We start from the raw sequence: 14,083 nt of genomic DNA, 5'->3' as shown, positions 1-14,083 counted from the left end.
CCAAGGCGTCACCTAACTGACGCATTGGGAAGCATTTGGACATGCTTCAATATCTGACGCTTTAGGCGCCCTTTAGCGTCAGTTAGATGACGCCCTAGGATCGCGTGTACCTTACCCCCACCCCACACCTAAACCTAACCGCGTCCTCTAATAGACGCTTTCCTTTAGCGTCAGTTATATGACGCCATAGGATCGCGTCATGTAAGTGACGCTAAAGGGCGCCTAAAACGTCAAATATTGAAGCATGGTCAAAGGTGACGCCTTGGGGTGAGAATGCGTTGTTTAATTTTATGAGAATGGAATAAGAGTTCGCCACAGCACAATTGCTAAAGTGAAAATATAGAAGTTTAAGTTTATTGTTATGAAAAGCGCACAAAAATACTATTTCACAGATAATGCACAAAAATATTATTTTATACATATTTTCCAAAAGACGTTTTACTCTAAAACAAAATCAAAGAAATAAATCTTAACAAGATGTGTTCCAAATTTAAAGGTTGACATCTTGAAAAAATTCTTTCAGTAAAATTTTGTATTCAGTAACTGTAACAGTAACTTTTTTTTGCCTTAATTAATACTCTGTGTGTGTGACGAATTAATGTTTACTAGTTCCATTTAATCTCTATATTAATGAGGTCATAAAGCTGCATGCATAATCATTATACAATAATTAGACAAGTGTTTTTTATATGGCATATCATGTTGCAATACACATCTCAAAATATTTTACGTGAATTATCCATAAAAAATACAAACCTCTATAAGGATCATCACTATAAACCAATATTTCTGCAAATTCTACACGAAGCTTTAAAACCTACATTACAGCAGTGTATTTTAATTTCATTTCACTGTCCTACATTCATATTGAAATTCCACATTCTGTTTGCTATCTCAGTTCAAACGAAGGGATGGAACTGGAAGGCATTCTGAACAGCCGATAGCCCTGATTTCATCACCATCATTATTATTGACTGAAGATGTGTCCGAACTCAACACCTCCTTCTTTCAGTTGATCACACTATGGAAAGTGAGATCTAAAAGCACTGCATGCTAACAAGGGGCTTAGAGTTATTTATTTGTCTTTCCTTGATCATTACGTTCCGTTTGCTAATGGGAGGAAGTGTATTGCTAACAGGAGGAAATAACGATTGAATGGGATTACACACTGAAATCTCTCTGAATATCAAGCATGCATCACATTTCTTCCTGTTTCTGAAAACAAATATCTGATATTTTCTAGAAACGATCGTGAGGAGGCTGAGCTGTCGTCACTGCACCACTCACTAATTTCATTCTGACATCTCATAACATAGATCCTACACATTTCATGGCAACCTCTCCTTGGAGTTTGTAAGTGAATAATCTCACTTGCCAGGCAAGTCAAAAAACAAAGATCAAAAACATCTGAAAGGCTTTTGATGTTGAGACGCTAAGAACTCCACAATATTAGTATATCTTTAAAAAATATCTTCTGATGCTGTTAGGGAGTGACTAGAGATGCTGCCCTCTCTGCCTGCAAAGAAAGAATTGTTGGGAAAAAATAAAAGAGTTGAGTTTACCTCTGCAGCTCGGCTTGGTCTGATTCCAAGAGCCATCTTTGCTGCAGCGTAGAGTAGATGAACCGGGATGCTCCATCACGTACCCAGGGTTACAGTGGTAGTGGACGGTTTTGTTAAATGTGAACTCTTTTCCAATGTAAATTCCGTTGGCAATTTGACCAGGATCCCCACAGCTGATAACTACAAAGGGAGAGAATCAGCTAGACTCAAACATTATGCAACAGTCTTTAATAATGTATAGGGCTTGCACTAGAAAATAATATTGAATTAAAAAAAAAAAAGAAGAAGTGATTTCTTGCCAATTAAATCATTTAGAACTGGGCATAACTACAAAAATGTACAGTGCATTCAGTAAGTATTTTGACACCTTTTTGTTATGCTGCAACTTTATGCTAAAATGCTTTAAATTGTTTGCTTTTTTGTTCACGTCTACACTCCATACCACTTCATATGCATTGTCAACTTCTATTATTATCTATTTATTTTAGAATAAGGCTGACAAATCACCCACTCAAGGCAGCATGTGAAAAAAAAAAAAAAAAAAGCAGTCAGAATACTTTTTGAATGCATTGCATATTGAACGTTTTTTTTTTTTTTTGGGGGCGGTTATATTTGTGTGCACATTATCTTAAAGGAAAACTCCTGCGCAAAATGAACCTTTGGTCTAATAACACATTGGTACCTAGACGACCTTTCTCTGAGATTTGTTTTCATGATAATCGAATGTAGAGAGTTTTATCTCTAAAAACTGTTTAGCCTATAACGCAAGTATATGTGGCATTTAATAAATAATTTCCTGTATACACGAAGTGGACTGTCCTTCTTAGTAAACTGTCTGTACACTTACAAAGTTCTTATAGCTTCGTTTTGCATGTATGGACCCTCATTTTGGTACTGTGTTAGTGTGGGGTAATTTTGAGCCTTGTTTGTGGTATTAACCCTTATAATCTAAACAGTTTTTAGAGATAAAACTCTTTACATTCGATTATCATGAAAACAAATCTCAGAGAACTGTTGACAAGGTACCAATGTTTTATTAGACCAAACGTTCATTTTTGCGCCGGAGTTCTCCTTTAATGTTTCACTGTCTTGTAAATCCAAATTTGGGAGCAAAACGTCTTCATGTGAAAATGCTTACAATGCTCATGTTTCTAATGTATTTAATTGTATTTTTTTTATTTTAAATGTTGTATTTTCCATTAAAACTATATTATCATAATAACAATTCATTCTGACATGATCTGTTACAAATTTGATTAGTGACCAAGAAATAGCACAGAATCGTTAGTAGAAGTCATGTGTTCTTTTAAAATAATAATAACAATTTGTTGCTTTATCTAGGATTAAATAGTTTTCTACAACCTATAGTTATCAGACTTTTGGACCTCACTGTATATTTTCCTGTAATATATCAGATATCATACAGCTAAAAGTGCTAAACTTTATGGAAATATTACTCCTGTTAAGATGTGAAACTTAATAGAGGTGTTAATGTTAATAGAGGTGGATCAAGTGACTTTTGGCAGAACTATCAGTGCAGCTCCTGAACACACTTCGTACAGTACATTGCATTAGCGATATTTGTATAATTACAAAATCAGGGTGAAACATTTTGTTGAGATCAAAGAGAGTAAAGGTTGCTGTTCTGACCGATGCAATCTGGTGCTGAACCAGTCCAGGTGCCATTGGTGGTGCAATGGCGAGTGGTGAGGCCAGAGGTCTTGTAGCCCTCCCAGCAGGCATACGTCACAGAGTTGGAGAACAGCATCCCGTCGCTGAAGATGATCTTGGCGTAGGCTGGCGTTCCAGGGTTTCCACAGGATACAGCTGGGAAGGCAAACAAAGACCAAATACGTTAAAGAGAGAACTCCAATATGTTAGGACTTAGGAGTAAAAAAGATAACAGCAGTCGAGAGAGAAGTGCTTCTGTGACACATACCTAAGGCCTCGCACCACAAGCAAAACACTTCAAATTACACCACAAGCACCTTTTTTTTTTTTTTTTTACAGCCTGCAGAGTGTTCTTGGCAAGGTAGGTGAACTTCAAATTCCAATTAGTTAGCTTTTGACAAGTTCTTTTCTTTTTTTTTTTCTTTTTTTTCTCATACTTTGAAGAGTCGTTTACAGATAAGTGCAATGAAGAAGATATGCTCCAACATGGTTAATTAGAGTTTGGATTCTAGCACAGAGACATGTGGCAACATTAAATTGGCCGGGATATTTTCACCATTATGACGACTAACATGCAACAGCCAATAAATGATTTATTAAATCCATTATTCATTTTCATTGCTATTGTGGAAACAAACACAATTAGGAGTGTTTCTGTGCATCAATTACATTTTCTAGTGTAATCATTTCAATAGCATTTTGTGAATAAATTAATAGTAAACTGGATGTTGGTTAATTTGCATTGATTATTGTGATACTCATTACTTTATTTTGCAGCTACAGTGTTATTGGTATGGTAGATCAACTTACTTCTTACTTCAATTAAAATAGCAGTACACAGTTTAGATATACTAGAATCTAAAGAGATGCACAAAGATGCTGATCCATATGACGCGGCTTTCACGTGTGCTTTCTAAATTATGACCCACGTGCAACAGCCAATACAATAATAACTTACCTATTTTCATTGGTATTGAAGAAACAAGAGCTTATAGGGATCATAACATTAGAAATACAATTTTCCTTGATCTTGACATAAGAGATTTCTGCACCTTTAAAACATCCAGAAAGTGTCATAGCTAAAAAAGTCCTTTTCAAGGAAAAGGCTGTTGTGGGACTCTACAGCAAGACATTACAGCATACAGCATGACAAATACTTTTACATCATCGCACTAGGCCCACTGCCGTTCAGTCGCTTTATGACTGACACCTGTCTATACCGGTCACGTAAAAAGCAAAGAGAACCCATTATAATCAGTGAGGCTCTACAATGGATAACAATATTCAGATGTAGTCCATGCACTTGAGATAAATATGGCGACGATGAACCCCATGCCGGTGTTCTCCAGAGCAAATACAGAGTGGTAACTCTCTTGATGAATGCTCTCGAATAACATAAAAAAAGATGGCCGCCAACGGGTTTTGATTCTGACGCGCGTAAATTTTGCTTCAAAGTGTTCAAGCGTATAACTAGATGTGGGAGGCGCAAATTTGACGCGCTATTCGCATCTGGTGTGAACGCACAGTTAGATGGTGTCAGAGAATTATGTTTGTTCAGAGCATTTGACTGCTCTTTTGTACTTGACACACAGTGCAATGGAGAATTTGCTAAGAAACTGGCCCAACTGGATCAGAATGTGAAAATATGTTATTATTATTTTTGCTCCAATACCATTATTCAAGCTTAGAAAAAAAAAACAGTTGAAGAGTTTGGTTCCAAAACGCTATAAATCCATTTTAATGAATTTGAGTAAAACTGTGTTTTCTTTAGCAAGAAAATGGGAAGATGAAAACCACTATTTTCGGTTTCAAATTTTCACATAGCATTTGTAGGTTATAATAACAATAAAAAATGAAATCCAGGTTTTGATTTCCAACGATTTATTGTAAAAACAGATCGTTTTTTCCCCAAAATGCAATAAATCCAATAATTTTTTTTTTTAAATGCAATTAATCAAAATAAAATTTTTTACACATTAAATTTCTTGTGCATACTATAAATCCATTGCTTTAATATAACAATATTCTGTAACACTTTAAGGGTTCATGTCATGAATTATCATGAATTCATGAATAAATGAATTATGCATTAATTCATATTAATATCATCAGGAACTAACAACGTTTTTTTAACAGTTCAAAGTTTTTCATTCATGACTTCATGGATGAACAAAACCTTAATTAAAACATTAACTAAGACGAGCACATCATCATGAATTACGATTTATTAAGCATGATCTAACGATATCGCTGTTGTCAACCTTGGGACGTCGCCGCAGGTTGACCAATGCTGTCAAAATTATTCATTTTTTTGTTTGTTTGTTGATCGAAAGGACAAAATAGAGAAAACCTAGGAAGCCGGGTTAGTTAAAGCGCTGCCGTTACTGTTTACATTGCGTGGAATGGTGCGTTGTGATTGGTTTAGCGGATATGTGGCATTTTGCAGAAAAGGGAGAATGGCGTTTGTCGCGGTTTGGAAAGAAAGGGAGAAAACATTTCATAATAACACGGCGGATATCCCATTTTACGTAAAATTAAACATTGTTTTGTATCTGGTCGGTATTGAAAAGTCAGATTTTTGGAGTAACTCATTTTTTTTTTTAAATGGCGTTTATCGCGTTTTGGAACCAAACTCTTCAGTTGTTTGTTAAGTTACAGTTAAGAAATCATTATGATACTAAACGTTATAATTATTCTTTCTAGTGTTTTTAATCATTAGAACTGTTGTTGAAATAGTTGGAGACATGCATGACTCACTTAATCTTTATTATCATCAAAATTTGTTGCTGTAATTTGGCCCTTATATCCACAATATACAACTTAAGTAAATAGAGAAAAACTGGACCAATTAAGAGTTGATGAGATCCCAGTGGAGGGCTGCTGTAAACAGATATATTTTTAAAAGTTCTTAATCATTATTTGTAAGTGACAAGACACTTGTGTTTCGTATCTAGAGTATTGTCTGTAATACACAGATGTACCAAAGCCCACCACATGTGCTGAAGCTATGAATGTTCCCTTAATAATGTATCTCTTTTAAGTAATCCCGTCATACTGTCTGTGGCAGAAAACAAACAAATAAATTAGTTATAAAACACCCTGAATAGCAACTGGGCACAACGGTATTGTCCTCTAGAACAATGGTATACATATTTCCAAGAGTGTTTCTGTATTCCAGCTTGCAGGAGGCTTATTTGCTGAGCGCTATTATTTGTTTTCATCTGAGAATAACAAAATTACAAATTGAGATATACTATGGAGCTCTGCAATGAAATTGGTGAATATTAAAAATGTATAGTTGTGGGATAATCATCATTTTGATTAACTATATATAAAAACTTAATATAAATCACACACACACACACAAAACAACAGACATTTGCAAACAATGTGAGCCAAGACTGAAAAAAAAAAAAAAACATAACATACTTCTAAAAAAACGTATACGGCAAAAAGGAGTGAGAAGATATTTTTTTTTATAGTTAAGAATTGTAAAAACATTTTTTTAAAACTGTATTTATACACAAACTGACAACTGTAATCTTCATGTCAAAACATTTTTTTGTATTTATTTTTTTTATGTAAAATTACCTCCTTTAAGTTGATTGCCAAAATAATATTTTTTTTTTTATCTAAAAAAGCAAACATCAGTGACCCCTAAAACTTGGCTCTACATCCTTGCAACACAAGATTCCAGCGACAAATGTTTATTTTTGCCCAAACTGGAAACTCATTGGACCAAAATTACTGTACACTTCCAAAATTGCTTGCCCCTGAAATATTGCTCACACTTTAGATTAGATTCTCACTAATAACTAACTATTAACTATGACTTTTGCCCGACTGAACTCCTTAGTTAATAGTTAATGTTCAAAAGCATTTTGGGGCAAGTACAAAAACTGAGGATTAGCATCAACATATAACTCAGTTCAATTTACTTGCATATTTTACTTGCACATCGAAAACATTAATATTATTGTTAGTTTAACATGGTTTAGAAAACACAAAAGGAAACGCATCCTGAATTCATGTATGTTTGGGTATCAGTCGTTAAATTTTGACAGTCCAAGGTATTTGACATATCAGTTATCATACTGGAATAAGAATGAATCTTGCAAAATGAATTAGCGATAACTGCCGTCTACAAGATTCATTTAATAATTTCAGTGGATTGCCTAGGAAGTGCAAAGAATAAACTACATTATTCGTTTTAAACCTGCCATCTGTTTTCTTTTAATAAGAAAACCAATTTAACTTTTTTAACCACAATGAAAAAATGAAAGAAAGAAACTTTGCTCAGACTCTGAATCATGTCAAAACGTTCAGTGTTTCCATTTACCAGTTAGTTAGAGTGGTCTATTCACAAATCCTTATTAGAGCGATGTATCATTATGCACAATGCTAATGACAGGGCCTTTTGTGCGGCTCCACTAACCAGAGTCATTGAGTTAACTGGCAATTACAGATTTTAGGCCGGTTAGCATCAAAAGATCAATTTTACACTAATTACAGTGTACAATTCAGGAAAAGAGTGAGCAAAGCAGGTTAAGAGAGGTTCAGAAACAAAGAGAACACGATGTAATTTAAGCCTGCTTAAGCCCGATTTCCTCTTGGAATATATTTAAACCTTTTTAAAGGCACAAAATAAAAAAAAACCCAAGTCTCTCAAGCATACATTTTTCTCATTAGGACATTGCTTGTAGTAGATCACAGCGTGCTCGAGGGAACGTTTGCCTTTCTGATCATATTAAGCTCAAGTGCAAAGTAACATACTGGTGAATTTCAGTTTGTGCGTTGTTTCTCTACAGGTATATGTGACCCTCACCTTCACACACGGGCTGGGTATTGCTCCAGGACCCATTCTGCAGACAGGTGCGCTCGGAAGAACCTATCAGTGTGTAGCCTGCTTCACACGTGAACCTTAGGAGGCTTTTATGCCTGAACTCTTCCCCAAGACGAGAACCGTGCGGAGGAATTCCTGGATCGCCACAGAATCCCGGATTATCACCTGAAATTAAGACACGACTCATTGACTGCACCACCTCCTCAGCGGCCTCAGTTCCAGAAATTGTTTTCCATTCATTTTCGCCTCAGGGATTTCAAACAATTATTCATAAAAAGTCATGAAGCAAACTAACCAACTCTGAGGGGAAAACAACAACATTATTACAGGGAAATACATCATTCGATTGAAATGAACTTACTTTAAAATCATTCAAGACTCATGCCATGATGTATTGCATATGACAATCAAATCAAAATGATGGCAGACTATTGACTTATTTTATAGCAATTACGTTTATATGATGTTTATTGCAAAATGTATAGAAATGTAGTTGGAGACTGACTTGAAAACAATTTGCAATATGCTTTTGTCGCAACAAACCAATCTCATGAGTTTCACTAAAATCAATTTCTCTGTAGTGTGTTCTTCTGGAACCATACTTAAATGCTCTAGTCCGGGGCACTCTGGTTTACGTTATTATTTTATAAAAGCATCACATAAACATATAATGAATGACGAGCTGCATGATCATCTGGACTTTGTCTGTGCTGATGTCAACAGCGGTTACTGTTTAAACTTTAAGATCTCTCTGGGCTCAGATTAAGTCTGAAGTGAGCTGAGCTGCTCAGACAGGGGCTTAAAGATCATCTGGCGTCTCTCGCCCCGAGGCTCTGCCACCTGCTGATGCGTGTACCTGAGCAGTAGGGCAGCGAGCCGCTCCACCGACCATCCTCCATACACTGGCGCGTGGCGTTCCCCACGAGAGTTCGGCTCTGGCTGCAGGAGTAATGGACCACGGCTCTGTGGGTGAACTTCTGGCCCGACATGAGAGCAAACGGTGGTGTGCCGGGATCACCACAGGATATTGCTATGGGGGGCAGCAGAAAGAGAATGGATTAGTAGTGAATTTGATCTCACAATGTGCTTTTGCATATCATTAAAAAACGTTTCGGTAACACTTTCTATGAAGTTCAAGCTTATAATGAACGATAGCCCCATTTATACTTATTTATAAGTATTACTGTCTATAAATGAAGAGTTCAGATGCAAAAGCCTCTAAATGCCATTTGAAATTTTCTTCTAAAGTGACCATTTTTATCAAGCTTGTATATTTAAGTTCAGTAATTTCACTTAAATGACAATTAATAGGTAATATTCATTGCCATTAAAGTGAAATTACTGAACTCAAATATACAAGCTTGATAAAAATGATCATTTTAGAAGAAAATTTCAAATGGCACTTAGAGGCTTTTGCATCTGAACTCTTCATATATAAAAAAAAAAATTATAAAGACACATTAAGTCCTATACTGCATTATATAAATAGTTAAATTAGTTAAATACACTGATTTATGAATTATCAAACATAAAATATAATTCCAGAGACCAATCAATTCTATCTTTAATGGCTAATGTTTGCATTAGTGGTCATGAATAATTTTGATTTATTAAAATCTATATCTCAGCCATATGCATGGTATTGCTTATGGCAGTTTGGAATTATAGTTAAAAAAATTTTTGCTAGTATGTAACTTTTAAAAAAGATAAAAACATTTCAACTGTTTGTATTAATCGTTTCTGTTTTTTAATCGTTTCATGATTTTATTACAGAAATTATTGCTTATTAATTAAACAATTTAAAATGTATGATGAGAACATCTTCATGAGCTGCACATTGAAAAAAAAATGCATGACTATACAAAAATAATCTAAATGTAACTAACTCATCATAAAATGCAGTATAGGTGTTAATGAGTCTTTATAAATATGTTTATAGAATAGTAATACTACTAATAATAAATGAGTATAAATGGAGCTATAATTTATTAAAAGCATGGACTTCATAGAAAGTTTTACCAGAAGGTCTAATTGAATTGCATTGTCTCAAAATGGTTGTGATATGCAGTTTCAGTTATTACAATAGAAACAGCAGGCATACACTAAGCTACACTGTTGCCACATAACCTAATCTTTATCGGCCGTTTAATTCAGCATGTGGGTTTCAGTTAGCAACTTGGCAATTAATAAGGTTAATTTGCATTTTATTTATTTATTTATTTATTTTTTTATGATATTTGGCAGTCTGACCAAATAGTCAAAAAGGCAATGTTAAAAATAGCAGCTGGTATTAGTTCCGGTTTATCCGTTACAATGGAAAATAATTGTCAAGTCAACCACACTGCATTGTAGGATACGGTATCCCATGCAGTGCAGTAATCTGTGCTGCATAATGTTAAATTATGGTCAGACGTCTGGGTGTTCCATGCATATAGTACACCGCATACAAACTATATAGCGCAGAAAGAGTTGGGTATTATACTATTCCAAACACAGTCATGTCCAGACACCAATCAAATGTGCTAGATCAGAGGTGATAACAGGCCGTATGTTTCCATTATGACAGCTGGATGGAGAACAACAAAATGGAACATAACAAAGGAGGGGTGAGATGTGTTTTTAAAAGTTGAACTATTTTTAACTCGACATATAACGAGTCAAGTTAAAAATACACTCCTCGCAGCATGAAATGCTGAAAAATAGAGATGCAAGACAATGGCAAAAGATGTCCGTCGGCATTTGTACATTGACCAACTATGTAGAGAACAGTTTGACAGTGCAGTAATTGTCTTGTTCACAAAAGTGGTTCTTTGTGACTGTAGTAGAGCTTTTAAGTTAGAGACGCAACTTCTCAGAGACGACTTTAGTGTGCTGACAGTTGAACAGTTATTGTTACTTTTTAGCATTGTAAAGCACAGCACACTGTCAGCACTCTCTGAAAAATGAAACATATGTAAATGTATCCCCTTTAGTGCGCAAGCACTTAACATACCAAAATCCCAATGAAGGGGAAAAAAAGCAGTAAGTTAATTGTGTAATTCGAGAACATATCTTCCCAGACAGCAAACTGACATTGAATCAACGTGGAAACGACGTCTCTCATGACATTGAAACAACGTCAATTTTGCTCATCGAATTAACGTTGAACCAACGTCAGACGCGGCATTCTTCAATGCTAAATGAAAATCGAAAATTGGTTTGCTTTCATAACGTTGAAACAACGCGTTGATTTCAAATTGATTTTGCGTTAGTTTTGAAAGAATGACGCGTCTGACGTTGGTTCAACGTTAATTCGATGAGCAAAACAATGTCAGATCAACGTTGTTTCAATGTCATATTTCCACGTTGATTCAATGTCAGTTTGCAATCTGGGTCAGGTTTGTCTTATCCCATTGGCAAATAATAAATCCATTTTTGTATAATCTTGTATAATTTTGCTTCTCAAATGATTTAGGCTTGTTATCAGCATGTTGTATAGACCATTTCACAAGATGTAAACAACACTGGTCCAGAAACACTTCCTGTTTCAGTTTGTAACTGTTTTCTTTATTTCACATGTAAAGAAAACATCTTAAAGATGTTTGTTTAACTTTTTGATTCAGTTTTAAATGTTCTGTTGGTTGTATTTTATCCCCGCTTTTATGTAGTGTTAAAAAAACTGAAACAGGAAGTGCTTCTGGACCAGTGTTGTTTACATCTTGTGAAATGGTCTATTAAAAATGAAACAAAATTCTAATTTTGATTTTTGTTGTTGTTGCATTCCATCAGATGTATCCTGCACCAATGCCATTTTCAAAACAGTATCGTTCTCAAGAAGAGCGTTTTGGACGAAATACCAGACTATCACTCACAAAGGCACTTAGGAAGTGATCTGTCCCAGAAGCCATTTGACCGACAGGTGAGAACGGAGGAGCCGAGCAGATAGAAGCCTCTCTTGCAGTGATACATCACGGTGTTTCTGTAGTTGAAGCTCTCTGTGTAGCGCTGCTGAGAGTGACGAATGGCATTCTCCACAAAGCCCGGATCAGAGCAGTTTACCACTGCAAGATAAAAACAGCCAGATGCTTAATGTCTGACAGGGAAGCAAGAGTGAGGAAAGACAGAAGAAATCAATGGAGGAGACTGAACAGTAGGATTGCTGCTGCAGCCTCTGGAGCAATTTCAATCAACTTCAAACCGCAAACCACGCTTTCTTTTTGAAGATATGGATTATAAGAGCTCCTTCAGAACTTTCTTTGCCTTTTATCTCTACACTTCCTCAACATCCAATGGGCTTTTGTTTTTCGCATGCATACCTGGAACGCATTATGAGTGCATTCTGATCCAAAGTTGACATATATGTTCATGCAGTCAATGATATTTTACACATGAAGCTGATTCTTTCTAGACTGTCTTGTCAGATTTTGACAGATGTGGTCATATTACAGTTTTCTGTGCCTGAAACAGGCACATGCTGTTATTGGCTGGTATGCTGTGTTGGCCACACAGTTACAATTTCAGTTACTGCCCTTCACAATTAAAAAAAAAAAAAAATGTCCAGGGGAAACTAACTAGACTGCCTTGCCTCAGTGGCAGCTGTCAATGTCTCGGCACTCCATTAAGTCCCCTGGGAGAGGAAAGTGGGTGGAAAACAGCTAAAAAGTTGATAATTGGCACCTGTTATTGGTATGTTGTATTACTTTTGAGACATCATGATTTGATCTGGGGACTATTCTCAGAAGGACACAGCTCAGTGTAAGAATAAGACTTATAATGATTGACAGCTGGAAAACAATAAAAATTGCTTGTGACAATTGTATGTTTTTTTTAAAAATATATATTTTTGTGACAAGTGACAAACCCATGCTTTTTGTACGTCCATTCTACTTTTTAAAAATCCATAATGACTGCTAAATTTCTCATGTGTGTGTCAGTTATTTTTGCAATTCTATATTAAAAGTGTGTGTATTAATAGTTCTACACTGTAAAAAAAAAGATTTGTTCAAGATTTGTTATCACAACATTTTTTCTTTTGTCAAATCAACTTAAATAATTTATTTAGTTGAGATAACTTATTATTTTGAGTTTCTGATGATTAAGTCAATCTCCTTCGTTGTATTAACTCACTTTTTCCTGTTCAATCAACTTAAAATTTTAAGACAACCAGGTTACTTATTTTTTTAAGTTAAACCAACAATATTTTTTTTACAGTGTGCCCTTTGTGTAATTTTTACACATTTTATTTATACATTCTGTTGACCATAAGAAATATTACCTAAATGTCAACTAACTCTCAGTAGAGTATAAGTTTTAGTAAAATGTTAGGATTTTGTTGGGGTCAGCAGAATTATGGTTAGGGTTAGTAGAATAAGTTGATAGAGTTACTTATAATCAATTGAACGTCTGTTGGGGCAGCATCAAAATAAAGTGTTATTAGATATGACAGTCTACTAATACTGCTTAATATCTGCTAACACTTTATTTTGTTGATCTCCCAACAGTCATTCTACTGACTATAAGCAACTACAAGTCAACTTCTCATAACCCGAACCCGAACCCAGTAGCGGTTCTAGGCACGGGCGAACCGGGCAGTCGCCCGGGGCGGCATTTCTTCATGTCACATGGGGGGCGGCACAAGCAAAAAAAAAAAAATCCTCTGTCCCGCGAAGTTTTTCTCTTTTTTTATCATTTCGATTTAATTATTGGCAATGGCGCCCTGCTTGCTGAGAAGGTGCCATGGCAGAAGCGATGTCAAGGGGATTTCCTGATTAGTATCGCGTCTTTTGCGCGGTCGAGGTCGTTATTTCAAATTTTCAAATAGGTGCACGGGAAGCGCGCTCATTATGCGCTCACGGGAAGCGCGCTCCTAAAATTTTCAGTATGGGAGTGCACGTGCACCCAAACACTTGGGTGTTTTTTTCTCTTCTCTGTAAATAAATCTTTCAGCAGAGCTACAGCAAGCGTTTTTCTGTGGTGGAAATACATTAGCTACTAAAACTTTGTCGTTGTGAAGAGCGCAGTGTAATGA

The 14,083-nt window shown here is 35.6% G+C and overlaps 1 protein-coding gene across 2 annotated transcripts in view; it reads right to left on the bottom strand.

The window, feature by feature from the left end:
- Window positions 1–14,083, bottom strand: part of csmd1b (CUB and Sushi multiple domains 1b) — a 756,823-nt gene that overhangs the window by 29,769 nt on the left and 712,971 nt on the right. For both annotated transcript variants that reach the window (XM_039652188.2, XM_039652197.2), the window contains exons 55-59: window positions 11,928–12,116; window positions 8,933–9,106; window positions 8,059–8,241; window positions 3,213–3,389; window positions 1,563–1,742 (exon numbers count right to left, since the gene is read on the bottom strand). In XM_039652188.2, coding sequence (XP_039508122.2) covers window positions 1,563–1,742; window positions 3,213–3,389; window positions 8,059–8,241; window positions 8,933–9,106; window positions 11,928–12,116 — 903 coding nt within the window. The remainder of the gene's footprint in view (window positions 1–1,562; window positions 1,743–3,212; window positions 3,390–8,058; window positions 8,242–8,932; window positions 9,107–11,927; window positions 12,117–14,083) is intronic.

The sequence above is a fragment of the Pimephales promelas genome, chromosome 11 (assembly GCF_988280905.1).
Source record: "Pimephales promelas chromosome 11, fPimPro1.hap1.1, whole genome shotgun sequence".
NCBI lineage: Eukaryota > Metazoa > Chordata > Actinopteri > Cypriniformes > Leuciscidae > Pimephales > Pimephales promelas.
The sequence above is the reverse complement of the archived record's forward strand: the minus strand, read 5'-3'. Positions and strand labels throughout refer to the sequence as shown.